We start from the raw sequence: 14,355 nt of genomic DNA, 5'->3' as shown, positions 1-14,355 counted from the left end.
TCCCGCTTCAAATATGCTGAGTAAACGGAGGAAATTCTTTTCTTACTCCATCATTCTGTCTCCGTGAAGGATTTTCCTCGACACCACTGGATTTCCGAAAAAACGATACCCATTTAGCGTTGGACGCATTAGAAGCTGTTTTATCACTTTCTTGTCAGATTTCTAGCTTCCTTTCCTTCGCCTTAAATTTCCCCGAGAAAACTTTTAAAGGGAGACTAACCGGCACTTTGGGCTCGCTTTCATTAGAAGAGAAAACCCAGTTCAAACGTGTTGAGCTAGTGACTTGGCCCGAGTTGAAAGAAATTTAAGGTCCAAGGCAGATCTAGAGTCTAACGTTTTTATTGTATTACACAGCGTTGAAGTGGGATAATGAAGCTTACGTCTATCGTCATCCTGACCGCACTTATTTACTACCAGGAGAAATATCGCTCGGCAAGTTCGGTTAACTAACTACTGTGAACTCGAAATATTATATTTGTACATCTTGCCGTCTTTGATCCAAAACTCGGATTAATAACGATGCTTTCCATACTCGGAACCGTCATTTCATCTTATTTAACTACTGTGAGTGACTCCTTCAATAAGTACGCCTTCACTATATATATATATATATATACTAAGCAGACCTTAAAGTTGAAGATCAACTATGAAGCCAGCTGTAGGCAAGAAATGTGCGGAATTTCGTGATATTTGCGGCTAATGTCTTTTCAATCATAAGAAAGGGGGCGATTTCTCAAGTCGGAATCTCTCATAAATAAAACAATTCCACATGAACATACACTGTCATTGATGGTAACTACCTTGATATTTCGTTTTGCACTAAATTACTGTACGCCGCAAATTAACTTGATATTAATGATTTTGACACTGAAGCTTAGTCTTTGTTTTATTTCATCAGGTTTCTGCCTACAACCAAACCGTAACTACCACAACGACCCACGCTCCGTCTATGGCAAAACCCACTCCGTCTATGGTTTGTGTTAGAAATGGCATAGACGGGCTCGACGGAATGAATGGGAAAGACGGCAAGGATGGAAAAGATGGAAAAGAAGGGAAACAGGTGAGAGTGAAGCTCCGTGCGCATGTGCGACTCTTTTGGTGCTTAGTGACTATTCCACAGTCTCTCGCTCGGCCGTTCCGTCTCCACGCTTAGAGACTGTAACGGTACAATGACCGAAAGGACTTATGAGTCCCGAAACCTTGGACCCGGCGTGCTATGGGAACTAAAATAATCGTCCACAGTCTCTCTCGTTTTCGCCGCCATCTTGAAAATATTGAAACGAGAGAGACTGTGCACGAGTATTTTGGTTCCCAAAGCACGCTAAGTCCAAGTTTTCGGGACCCATAAGTCCTTTCGGTCATTGTACCGTTACAGTCTCTAAGCGTGGAGACGGAACGGACGAATGAGAGACCGTGGAAGAGTCTAGGTGCTTAGTCTCTCTAGATCCCTTTTGCATCGAATATTTGATGGAAGCACGTTAAATGATCTCAGATAACTCAATGCACAATCGTTCTTTTCACAAAGAATTTTATTTATCATCAGATTTATAATTAATTTGTGTCCTTAACCACACCATTGACTTACATATATATTGGCTTTACAGGGCAAGCCTGGAGTCTGCAATTGCACGGTAAGCCAACAACAACGTACGCGCGGGCATGCGCATGCGCTAAATAATGTACGTACATGAACTGTGAACTCTTGATATGCGCGGCCTAGAATCTTTCGTGCAATCCCTAGAATTAACGTTTAGCATAAAGCTTTTTTTGATCGGGGCCAGGGGTCATAACTAACAGAATAGTAATGTTAAAAAAAGATAAAAAAGGTGCTTGTCCATGCACAAAGTGGACGCGGTACTGTTCGTTTGATACTGCGCAATGCATTATGCCCATGCATAGTGTGGACAGCAGCATGTGCTATACATTGTGAGATATCATTGTTATGCAAAGTAGTCGTCTTCATTTCCGATACTTAGAATAGCCTCTTTGGGGGAATCAGTTATCTTATTATGTTGCAACAAACAAAAACAACAACAACAACAAAAACAAAACAAAACAAAACCAAACCAAAAACCAAAAAAAAAAAACCAACAACAAACAAACAAACAAAATAAAAAATAAAAAAACAACAAAAAACAAAACAAAAAACAAAAACAAAAACAAAAACAAAAACAAAACAAAAAACAAAAAACAAAAGGAAAAAAACAAAACAAAACAAAAAAAGAAACAAAAAAAAGAAACAAACAAAACAAAAACAAAAAACAAAAATAAAACAAAAAACAAAAATAAAACAAAATAAATAAATAAATAAATAAAATTTTAAAAAAACAAAAAACAAAAAACAAAAATAAAACAAAAAATAAATAAATAAACAAAAAAAAAAAAAAACAAAAACAAAAAAAAAAACGGCCTAAAGGCGATAAATATAATGACCGGTTCTCTAACTAATCACTTTACTTTGCAATGACTTTAATGTTCAGCTTGTGCAGCTGCAACGCGCATTCAGCAAACCCGCGATTCATCTGGACGGGAAGACAAGAAAAGTCCAAAGAATTAGAGCCGGGAAAGGTGAGTGATCCAAGCGATTGAAATAGGAGTTGCGTCATATTTATGAAAACACCTCTGAAGGGATCGTTCGTGGCTTTTTTTAACGGTAACAAGGCAGAGCTTTTGGTACATATAGCCACACGCCTTACGAATTGACATTGTTTTTTGTCCTCCCAGGGCCCGGTTGTACGAAGCCTGGATAGCGCTATCCGGCGAGGAAACCCTTATCCAGTGGATAAGTTTATTGGGAAACAGCATCGACTTATCCACTGGATAAGATTTATCCGTCGAAAGCGCTATCCAGCCTTCGTATATCCGGGCCCAGTATTGTGTAGCACATGAATAAATATAAAATAACCCCCCTTGTTTGATAGCCCGCCAATCGGCCCTTCCATAATTTTCGAATTCAAAAATTGATCCCCATCAAATGTAGCCCATGCCAACTAGTATTGATGGTTTTCACGGCGGCCATGTTGGCAATGAATTCTTTTGTTATATCCTCCAACACGGCCGCCGTGTCTGTTATTTAATTCTCTTGGGAATGATTGAAAACCATCAATAAATATGAATAGTCCTTGAACAGATAATTTGCTGTTGTTTCCAGCACTAGATGTCTGGGATTACCAAATCGATACAGGACACATATCCGGCGGAATGATGTACTCTAAAGGGATACTTAAAGTCCCTCTGAGCGGACTCTACACAATCTACTCTCAAATCTACTACACCTCCAAGACTTATTCAGGCCGTCACGTAATCCGCATAAATAACCAGACAGTTGCGTTATCAGAAGCAAGAGGACTCATGGTCGCAGGCAGTGCCATTACCTTGGGTGGTTTTCATGTGAATAAAGATGATGAAATCTCGGTCGCTGTGGTGTATGATGCCGAAATCTTTACTGGGAAATGGCACACCTTTTTTGGCGCGCATTTGATTTGAGTCGAGTCTGACACGATATTCACGAACCACTTTAACTCTCTATAGGATAGCCCAAGATCGAGTAGTCAGTTTGTTGAACGTTATATAATGTTAAATTTGCATGTTGATGACTTGAATAAAAGACACTAAGGAAAATCATTTTCAAGGATTTGTTGGATTGTGAATGAGAATCTATAGAACATGGTTTTCAAACGGTTGAGAAATTTAATTTGAGAGAGTAATTTTACTTTGCCTGTGAAGCTGAAGAGTAAGCATAATTAAATCAATTAAATCCTTTATCTGGTAGGTTAATGGATAAAAAAGGGAATGAGGTTGCAAACGAGTAAGCCGCCATTGGTTTTAGTTTAGCCAGTTCCGACGTTGAGAAAAAAAACCGGGTTACGAGTACTGTCTTAGAGAACATATTCCCAACCCGGAGGGGGATTCCCCTATATTGATATACGGGTATGTGCCGCCCTATAGGGTATGGTTTTTCGGCTTTTGGGTCTGGGGTAGGGTATCATTTTTTGACATTTTGTCTGGGATAGGGTATCATTTTAGCCTGGGATAGGGTTAACGATTTGGTCGTTTTTGTCAAGCGAATAGACTACGCTTTCCGACTGCACAAAAACAATAAAAACGTTAGTAAATATTGATTGCAATCTATTGAAAAACCGTCTTTTCCGTCTTTTAGTCTGGGATAGGGTGTACAATTCTTAGTTTTAGTCTGGGGTAGGGTATGTAAAATCAAAATTTTAGGTCTGGGATAGGGTCAGGGTTTTGAGGTCCTGGCGGCACACCCCTACCCAAGTTGGGGTGGTAGTACCCCCCCCCCCCCCCCCGGAATTCTCAAGATGGCGTCTATTTCGTCCCATGAAGTCAACCCCAGCATGCACTGCAATGCCAACTCGCCCCAGTTTTTTCTCAACCTCAGAACGACTAATAGACAACTGGTAGCTCAGGCACTGAACATTAGCTGGTTTAGACTAATACACATTGGTGGACAGTAATTCTATTGTTTGTTTGGAATTATCATTGGTAAAAACTCAAGTTTTTTTAATACTATATTATGAGTATAGAATAATTCAATTATTACAATCTATGGAGATAAAATGAATACTTTCACTTAGACCTATTATACAAATTGATATAAATATACTATTATATACATATTATTTGACAAGGAAAGGAAATAGAATGGAAACAAAAATAGAAAGGAAAAGTTGGAAAGATAAAGAAGCACGAAAAATGAAAAAGAGACAGTGTGACTAAAAAGGAAGTAAGTATAGAAAAAAATATAAATACAGAAAAGTGTACATCGAAAAAAAAAACAACAGAAAAGGAAATTTGGATAAATAAAAATATGCCATTTAGAAATTAGCCACTCATAATTCTTAATACCAAAATTCACACTGAAGAAAACCATTTTTGGGTATTAATGGCTATGCCTTTTGTCGTTAAGAGGCACCATACGCATTCAAGGGTTATTGTGAGTCTTTTTCAGTCCTGTAACATTCATACCAAACAGAAATAAAACCAAGGATAAAGAAGGGGTTGGGAGTGGAGGGGAGGGGAGGGGAGTGGAGGGGAGGGAAGTGGAGGGGAGGGGATGGGAGTGAAAGGGAGGGGATGGGAGAGGGCGAATGCAACTTATAGAAATGAATCTTGCTAGTTTGTACTAAAAGATCCTAAAACTGTACTGAAAGACTAAACTAGTGAAAGGGTGAAAGATGGTTACAAGTAAGAGAAGAGTGAGGTGAGACAGAGAGTACTGATATCACGAGCTAGGTATCCAACCACTTTCCTTTAGGTAGTTAACGATCGTCCGTCTGTGACTTTTGTCGAGGTTTGGTGGATATCGTGTTTTGACTTGAACTCCTTGACGACGGAGAAGATTATCCTAAGAGAAAAGATAGCAAACAGCTATGAAGTATATCCTGCTTTGGTAATATAAGTAAGATGTTTATCAGACAGAAATGGTAACTAAGCAACCAGTTAGCAAGGCGCGATAACCAGAAATGGTTGCTAAGGAACCAGATATCGAGGTGATTAAGATTTACTTTACTCACTTTTAGTATAATGATTTTGATTGTGAGATAGAAACCAGGCTTCATCTGCATCGTTGAGCACAGCTGGTCAATAAAGGAGAATGAAAAAGTAAGTGGATGGAAGGATGAATAAATGGGATGGTGTATAGAAAAATGGAACTGGATGGATGGGTGAAAAGGAGAAATGGAAAAGTAAGTGGATGGAAGGATGAATAAATGGGATGGTGGATAGAAAAGAGGAAATGGATGGATGGGTGAAAAGGAGAAATGGAAAAGAAGAATTAGATGGATGGATGGATGGATGGATGGATGGGATAAATGAATGAATGGAAGGAAAGATACATAGGAAAGATGCATAGAATAAATGGATAGATGAAATATGGCTGAAATAATGGATAGATGGCAGATGTAATGGATGAAGGATGCTGGATCCATGGTATGTTAAGTATAGTGAAGATAGATAAAACAAATAAAGAATTTAAGAGATTATAGAGTAAGGATTTGAAGGAATACGAAAAGGAAGGAAACCAGACTGACAACCAAAGGCGAAAGGCAAAAATTACCTGAACTTCTCTTGATGAGAGTAAATCAAAACAAGAAGAGGATTTGATTTCATCTAGGAACTCCTGATTGGCTGAACCTGGGTTAAAAAAGCGTGAAAAACATGATATCGTATCACTTCACAGAATCACAGATATGGTTTTGGTTCACGGCTGTTTATCACACTGATATCGACCCTTAAAGTGTAATAAAATTTATGTATTTATTTACTGCTATCAGGTGGATTGATCTTATCCAGTGAATAAATTTATTGGAGAACATCATCCTCTTATCCACTGGATAAGGATTTCTCTGTTGGATAGCTCTCAGTACATAGTAATCTAGTTTCCTATGCAGCTGCTAATAGTGTTGTCACGCAACGCTCACTCCCTTAAGTAGGGGAGTGGGCGTTGCGTGACGACACTAATAGCGGCTGTGTAGGAGACTAATAGCGGCTGCGTAGGAGACTAATAGTAATCATCCTATTCCTTACCCTTTTCTTTTTTGGTTTTACTTTCTGCAGAAGCCAACCTGTTGAATCAAACAATTGCAATCATTCTTATTTTCTTTTTCCTCCTTTTAAATACAATCACAGCAATACATATTCATCAGTGTACAGAGTGGAGTCTATCTTGCAGTACCCTTGGCTCCTAATTTCCCTTCCTGTGGTTTTAACGCAATCATCCCGTCAAAACCAGCAAACGCCGGACCGAGAATGAATAACCTTTGGACCCCGGAATAATCTTTCAAGTCTATCCTATGAGATACTGTACAAGCTAACTTACTGTGTTTTTCCCATGGAAACATTGGTCTTTCTCGGTGTTGGACCACCCTACAAAAGTTTCAAACGGACTCGTTATTAAATATTTTACATCTAAGAATAAGTTTCAAAGAGAACCATTACCAGGTAATCCTTTAAGGAGAAGCCAAAATATCGTCTTCATTTTTATTATTCTCTACTAACCACCATTTTTCGCTTATTCTCTTTTCTTCTCTCACGACGCAGCCTTTGCTCATCGAATTCTTGACCAACTGGTAAATAAAAAATATAACCGGGAACTGGAGAGTTGGGAGTGGAAGTATCAAGGAAGATTTTGATTAAGGGTTTTCTGTCTACATGTAGGAACATGGGATTGTATCCAATGGCGGACCCAGAATGATTTCAAGGGGGTGGCTGTTATCTAGAAAGGCATCATACAGGGTCTGGAAGGGTATTCGCGGGAACCGGGAACCAGATAAAATATAGGTGAGGGATCCGGGAAACTAGAAAAAAAATCTTACGTGATTCGGGATAATGGTGTCGGCCGTGACTCGGGAATTGCCGAATTCAATGTCCGGGATGCGGGAGCACCTTTGAATATATTGAATTTGGTCGTCGCTTACAATTGTTGAGGGACGCGAGATTTCAGGAACAAATAGCGCGTTATTCGGGAACCAAACACCCCCACCTTCCAGACCCTGATCATATAATAAATTGTAAATAAAATAAAATTGTATAACATCTTTTTTTTGTTTTGCCTAATCCCTTTTTCATATTATTTTTCAACTCCAAAGGGATCTGCCCTTGGTATTTAGATTCATTTGAAAAACTTCTAGGGTAACCTGAAACTACCAAAATCAATTTGGATAACGTGTAGGGACCAACACCACTAATAGAATTGAATCAGATTGGAAAAGCGTGACTGAATAGAACCTCAAGAAGAAAAATGAAGGTATCTACCATTTGTTTTAGTGATGCCATTCTTTCTGTATCGAGAAAGTTCTTTGATCCTTATCCGTACTTCTCTTTCTCCTGGGGGGAAAAAAATTGATAAAATGTGAGATGGACAAATATGGACAAAAATAACATACCAAATTAGAGTGGATCGTGGGGGAGGGGAGGGGGGGTTGATTAGGTGGTTGATAACTTATGACAATAAAGAGTAAGAAGAAATCGACTTGTAAAACCTAAAAAGGAAGCTCTGTAAGCCATTCTAGGTAAGAGGAGTAAACCTTTGAATGCTTCAAACACAAGCCCCTGGCTCGGGAGAAATGGGAAACCATTCCCTGCAGTCTCAAAGTAAAACAAATTACCTTTACCTTAGCCTGTGTAGCGGCACTTTGGGGAGGGGGAGGGGGACTGGGGAGGAGGAAGAGAAATTTCCCGTTGCCCAACCCCCATGTGCAATCCACCCATACAGCAACTGTTTGTACTGTTTAGTTTTTAGTGCTATTTAGTTCTCTTCTTTTTTGTTAATCACAAAGTCCCTGTTTTGATCCTGAAGAAAGCATTTGGATTTGGTTTATCATAAATCAAATTAACAGATGCATCCTTGATTTTCTAATGAATATTAAGATCAACATTCAAATTGTTTAAGGCCTCAGAGTTAGGGAATTAGTAAATCTAGATCTCATGAAAAGCTGCAAATTATTCTTTGCTACACTTACTAAGGTGATCATTTTGAAATTCTTCCCATTCTTTTGGTGTTTTGAATCTTGCAAATGTCCTTGTGGCATCCCGAAACTCCCTGCAACAGAAACCGTATCAGAATAACTTTATAGTAATAATATTTATTAAAAGCATGCATCTAACATGAAGAATGTTATTATAAGATTAATAAGATCAAAAAGAAGAAAAAATTTAACAAGAGGACTAGCAAGAACATTGTGTGTGTAAAATTATAAGATTAATAATAATAATAATAATAATTCTATAATAACATATATTAATAATTAAGAAATATTTAACATGTATATGTGGAAGAGGATTATTTGCAACACGCACCTGTCTTCTTTGCAGTATCGTCTTCTAAGAGCTAGGAAACAAAATAAAAAACATAACTACCAATGATATTATTTTCTTGTCAAATATTAAAATACATTTTGCTACACTTATTACTGCACACAGGGGTGGCCGATTGAGAATATTTTTTGAAGGGGTACACCATTTTATTACCAGGACAAACTGGTGATTTCTGAAGCACTTCAAGAGGGGGCAAGGGTCGAGGTCAGGGGGTCAGCCACTCCTGTACCCCTTCTCTAGATCTACATCTGATACTAAAAAAAGGTAACCAGTCTACTCACCCACGGAACAACTCGACCATGTCAACTGGCCCGTGTATAAAATCATCAAACATGTGTTTGCCAACCCGCCCATGCAAACTTGCCCACGTTTAGAATCACTTCAATCAATATCTAACCGTTCATTAAGACTAAATTAAAGTAGTTCGTGATTTACCAACCTCACTTGACACTGTAGCTCAAGACTTCAAAACAAAGAAACAAATAAACAAATAAAAAAAATGTATCAGTTTTACCAACCTATAATCTTGTGTTTGCTGGCAATAAGACCATGTTGTCTGGCAATACTACAATAGAAAAGCAAAAGCAAAATCAACATCGCTTTTTTAAAACATTCACATGTTTACTCGTTCATTTTATTAAAAGCTAAAAGGTGGTTGAGTTTATATTGTGTCCTGCAGTACTTACTCTTTTTTTGTTTGTCTATCTTTTAACCTTCTTATATACATATCTATGAGTGCTATTTTTAAATCTGGGGAATAATATTAATGGTATTAGTGTGATGATAAAATAGCATCTTATAATAAGCAGGGGTCTTTCAAAATTACCATTGAAAAATTCAAGGATTTTTCAAGGAGTATTCATCAAGGACCAAAATGACAAATTTCAAGGAGTATTACATGTTCAGGGATTTGATATGGTGTGCAAAACAATCTAACGGAGAGCATTTGTATGTGTAAAGATACAGGAAGCCTATAAATGTGATTCATCACGTTTTTACCTTCAAGCACCTTTCTCAAAACAATTTGTCGGCAGAGATCTGTCAGCCAAATAAATGTGAATTTTAAGAATATTTTTTTAGCCAGAAGATATAAAAGCGGAAAAACTCCTTTAAGTTTCAGATCAGTCATTTCAGATGTTCTCAGACTGACAATGTTTTTTGAATTAGGTGTATCAGTTATTGTATTAGGGTAAGCATAATTTGCTTTAAACCTAGATAAGTCAGTCACATTCCTATAAACATTCTCTTTCCTTTCAATTTTCGATCAATTCTTCTTAATAATAATAATAATAATAATAATAAACACATATAGCCCTTATTCAAATCTGTTCTAAGCGCTTCTGACATATGCCCCCCCCCAAAAAAAATATATAATTATTACACTAATTTACAAACTAAAGGCTATCTTAAAAAGGTAGGTTTTCAGTTCTTTCTTGAGCGTTGTCATGCAGTTGATTGTTCTAATGGATGATGGCAAAGATTCAACAGCATAGGACCAGCGACAGAAAAAGAATGATAGCCATATGATTTTAGATTATTATCATTATTATGATAATATTATTATTTTAGATTATTTTTATTTTTATTACCTTTTTCAAGGTCGTCATCATCTTTATTAAACTGTAACCCACTAATAAGTGTTTCTGCATCATTATCATACTCCTTAATGAAAAACAAAAAAAAAAAAAAGAAAAAACATCAGTGGTTTAGAATGATACTAGATATAGCTATACATTAATCTTTCTCTTCTACATGAGCTTAACACATATGGAGTTTCGTACTAGGGGTGGGGAGGGGGCGGGTCTTATAACCAGGGCGGAGCCTATAACTGAGTCAAGGGATGCTATAACACTGAAGAATATTTGGCTTAGCAGACTAGTGTGATTATGATTGCGGAAGGGGACGGCCTATTACCAGAATTTTAATGGTTCCTATATGCTTGACATAATGGTACCTTTTCAAAGTCATCTCTTAAAGGCATGTACCCAAGTTCTGTCTGCTCTGCTGCACTCATTTCTACCTGCTCATGAGGATTTAAAATTGTCGGCGATAGCAAACCTTCAAAAATACAGCAAAACTATTTTAGTTTATGACTCAATGGTTAGTAATAGGATATGCAGGCCTTCAGTTGCTCCAAGCCTATTTTTTTAAATGCCATAAAGAACGACATTGTATTACAGGGGTAGAGTGCAAATCCTCTCCCCCAAGCCAGATGAGCTGATATTCTACTGCATTATTGGTATTCGAGTTTGTGAACATCCTGATCATAAATGGTTTACCCACCTGGATCCATGGCCTGTAGTATAACCCTTAACTAACCTCCTTCTATTGTTGTGTGGTCCACAATCTTATCCTTGAAAGGCTCTATTGATGCTGTTTCAATAAATAAAATGGATATGTAAATTTGTTTCTTTCCATTAATTTTAAATCATGTAATTTTTTTTTCACATAATAGTCCCCTTCACAGATCCCTGTGCCACCTTTAAAGGTAGCCTCCAAACACACTCCTTACTACATGTACATTCAAATATTCTATACACACAACTCTCAACTCACATGTTGATTTTTATGGAGGGTGGAAAAATGGAGAACCTGGAGAAAAACCCTTATGGTGGGGGAGAGAACAACACATCAAACAAACTCAATTCGCATTTGGAGACCGCAGGGCTTGCCAACCAGCAACCAGACCCTTTGGACTAAAAGCGGTAAAAGAGAAGGCATTTGCAGCGTATGCCACCAATGCCATCTGTTTTCAAATTTGTACTGCTGTGTTACTCGATTACAGATTCACTTACTCAGGGTTAGTCTCATTTCAGCATTAGAGTATACTCAATGGTAAATAGAGAATGCACAACTTCAACAATACAAACACTTTTGCAATTTGAAGGACCTTCACTTGGAATGCATGAATATTCAAAATATGAAATAGATAAAAATAATTTCATGCTAAATTGAGGCTAACTCTGGGCTCGGTTGTACGAAGCCTGGATAGCGCTATCCAATGGATAAATCTTATCCAGTGGATAAATTCATTGGAAAACAACATCGCCTTATCCAATGAATAAGGATTTATCCTCCTGATAGCGCTATCCAGTCTTTTTAACAACAGAGAATTCAAAACTACACAGTATTATCTTATTTGAATCATCAGTCCCATCAAACAGTCCTTCTCAGGATTACATCCACCCAGATGATCATGATACTTTGACAAACATCCACTGATCAGTCATTGTAATGGGTGCCAGGTGGTGGACTTTGGCATGGGTTACCATGCTTATCTCCATGGCCGAGGTCGGCATGACAAATCCAGTACCCCATATACTTGTACTGGTAAAAAGTGAAATTATTGTTGAATATTACTTTAAATATTATGCATTAATTAGCTCAATCGAACCTTTCCCAACGTCCCCATGAACATAGGTGTCATTGTAATGATCTGCAGTCTCTGTAAAAGACATGTAAAAGGGTTTAAGAAATTAATATTTTTATTATCATAATAATTGAAAGTTATTATATCATTCTGCATTGAGGAGGACGTAGGGGTTTGCAGATTCACATGTAGTCTATATTAAATAGAATAAATTTGTCTTTTTTGTCAGCTTGGCCATTTCAGTTAGAAAATGTGCTAAATTTTACCTTTTTTCCCAAATTTCTTTTTCAATTATTTAGATCCCCCTCCAGATTCTCAGTTTTATAGCTCCCTCCCCCCCCCCCCCCCCCCCATTCAGATCTGCAGTTTTTCATCATCCCTACCCCATTCATTATGAGTTTTCATGCCAACTTAGTTTCTTACCAGCCACAGTTTTTGTTCCTATGTGATCAGCAATGTCATCCCTGAAATAAACATCAAAAATAATGCTAACATTTTGAGTTTGCCTTTGCTCAGCATCACGTTCGATGGAGAGCAAATTTGTTCCTTAATTTTTCTTAACTCACTATAAAACAATACAAGTCAATTTAATAGAGTACCGACCTGATGACGTCACAAAATATTATTTTCACTGTATCATGATTTCGATCCTCGATTTCAATAGGAAATCAAGAAAGACGCTAACACGCCAAATTTCAGGAGAAATGGTTGAATAGCAACAGAGATACGGCCGTTTGAATAAATAATTTCGCCATACAAATCTCTGTATTTTTGCACATTATGTAATGAACCAGGGCGAAAATACAGTGATTTGTATGGGGACATTATATATTTAAACGGCCATATCTCTGTTGCTTTTTAACCGATATTCTTAAAATTTGGCTTGTTAACATCTTTCTTGATGCTCTATTGAAATTGAGGATCAAAAATATTATTGTCAAAAGCAAAATTTTGGTTTTTGTGACGTCACACTCTATTAACACAGGTCTTGTTTGATTGGCTGAATATTGTAATGCACAACCAAGGCTAAGGCTGAGCAAAGGAGAACTCATGGAATGATCAGGGCCTCAGGTTTCCTTAACAAGGGCAATTTTATCTTATTATTAGCCAATCAGACTTTTAAAAGTAATTGGACCCTCTAAGATTTCAAAAAATATCCTTAACAAATTTACCAATTTCCAAATCCATGCTGTTCGATGGCATCTAGTAGGAGAGTCTCTTCTTCTGCCGACCAGTCTTCAGAGAACATTGGGAATGTACCACCATCCTGTTACCAGCACGAAAATAGTAACATTATAAAGAATTATCTAAAATTCCAACGGCCAAAATTTATCTTCTTAGTGAATGGTCAATATCTATATTATACTATGAGTAATGAAAAATTTATGTGAATAGGATGAATAAGCAAACAACCCACAAAAAACAAAAAGAGATATTGAATTTTTCTAATTTGATTTAATTTTTAAAACAAATATTTGATGTTACAAAAGATATTTTTTTCATGCTCTAAAATTTCATGCTCTCCCATTTCCCGGTCCCCATTTTGACCAAATCCCATAATTGACCAAGCGTATGTTTTGCTCAAAATCTCTTTTTTTGTTTGGGAATTCCATTCCCAGTGCATAAAATCCCATTTTCCCAGCCCAAAAAAGGCGAATCCAAGCTCCCATTTTTAACCCCTTCAGGAAACTCTGGATAACGGTCACGTGACTTACGGTTAATTGATATTTATGACCGCGTTTGTGTTCACCCATTTCTGCACCGCAGCAGAAGCACTGCCAACAAAGAACAAAGTGCTCGATTTAGTAAAACAAATGATATTCACAAATAACAAAAGTCGGTCACAACACCCTCTTCGCTCACCTGTAGACAGAGATCAAAATCCGTGCACTCGGCGCAGCGCACTCGTAGTGAAGTGCAGTCGGAATGACAATAATTACAATGATATTCTGAAATAACAAAAGCCCAAACATAAAAAGAGTCGAAAAAAATACTCAATTCATCGAGAAATGTCAAAAAATGATTACAAATTGCTCAAGTTTTGTCGATACTGAAAAAAAAATTACGAACCGTTGGCCGCCATTTTTGTTTTGTTTCTTAATGGCTGTAATACGCATGCAGCCAAGTTTATTTTCCCATGATTCCTTTCT

The 14,355-nt window shown here is 37.3% G+C and overlaps 2 protein-coding genes across 3 annotated transcripts; one reads left to right on the top strand and one right to left on the bottom strand.

The window, feature by feature from the left end:
• Positions 1 to 226: 226 nt before the first annotated feature.
• Positions 227 to 3,624, top strand: LOC116300165 (uncharacterized). Of its 2 annotated transcripts, none has more exons than XM_031708959.2 (5): positions 227 to 432; positions 899 to 1,060; positions 1,605 to 1,631; positions 2,481 to 2,568; positions 3,152 to 3,624. In XM_031708959.2, exons 1-5 carry the CDS (start codon positions 370 to 372, stop codon positions 3,484 to 3,486), a joined length of 675 nt encoding a protein of 224 aa, XP_031564819.2. In that variant the 5' UTR covers positions 227 to 369; the 3' UTR covers positions 3,487 to 3,624. The 2 variants fall into 2 exon arrangements, with proteins under 2 accessions (XP_031564819.2, XP_031564817.2); XM_031708957.2 differs by lacking the exon at positions 227 to 432 and adding an exon at positions 440 to 564.
• An 873-nt stretch (positions 3,625 to 4,497) lies between these two features.
• LOC116300202 (transcriptional adapter 2-beta) lies at positions 4,498 to 14,313 on the bottom strand. Its single transcript, XM_031709016.2, has 20 exons — positions 14,276 to 14,313; positions 14,069 to 14,154; positions 13,921 to 13,980; positions 13,378 to 13,472; positions 12,629 to 12,669; positions 12,230 to 12,280; positions 11,155 to 11,208; positions 10,790 to 10,893; positions 10,425 to 10,497; positions 9,522 to 9,585; positions 9,354 to 9,400; positions 8,818 to 8,848; positions 8,481 to 8,560; positions 7,774 to 7,845; positions 7,018 to 7,085; positions 6,839 to 6,885; positions 6,547 to 6,584; positions 6,077 to 6,153; positions 5,535 to 5,597; positions 4,498 to 5,365 (listed from the first exon to the last, which is right to left on the bottom strand). The coding sequence occupies exons 1-20, from the start codon at positions 14,286 to 14,288 to the stop codon at positions 5,243 to 5,245; spliced, it is 1,287 nt and encodes a 428-aa protein (XP_031564876.1). The 5' UTR covers positions 14,289 to 14,313; the 3' UTR covers positions 4,498 to 5,242.
• Positions 14,314 to 14,355: the final 42 nt, after the last annotated feature.

Source organism: Actinia tenebrosa, unplaced genomic scaffold, assembly GCF_029948245.1.
Source record: "Actinia tenebrosa isolate PJP-AT-01 unplaced genomic scaffold, QUT_ActTen_1.0 PGA_scaffold8__29_contigs__length_14323225, whole genome shotgun sequence".
NCBI classification, from domain to species: Eukaryota; Metazoa; Cnidaria; class Anthozoa; order Actiniaria; family Actiniidae; genus Actinia; species Actinia tenebrosa.
This window is presented reverse-complemented; position numbering and strand designations above follow the sequence as displayed.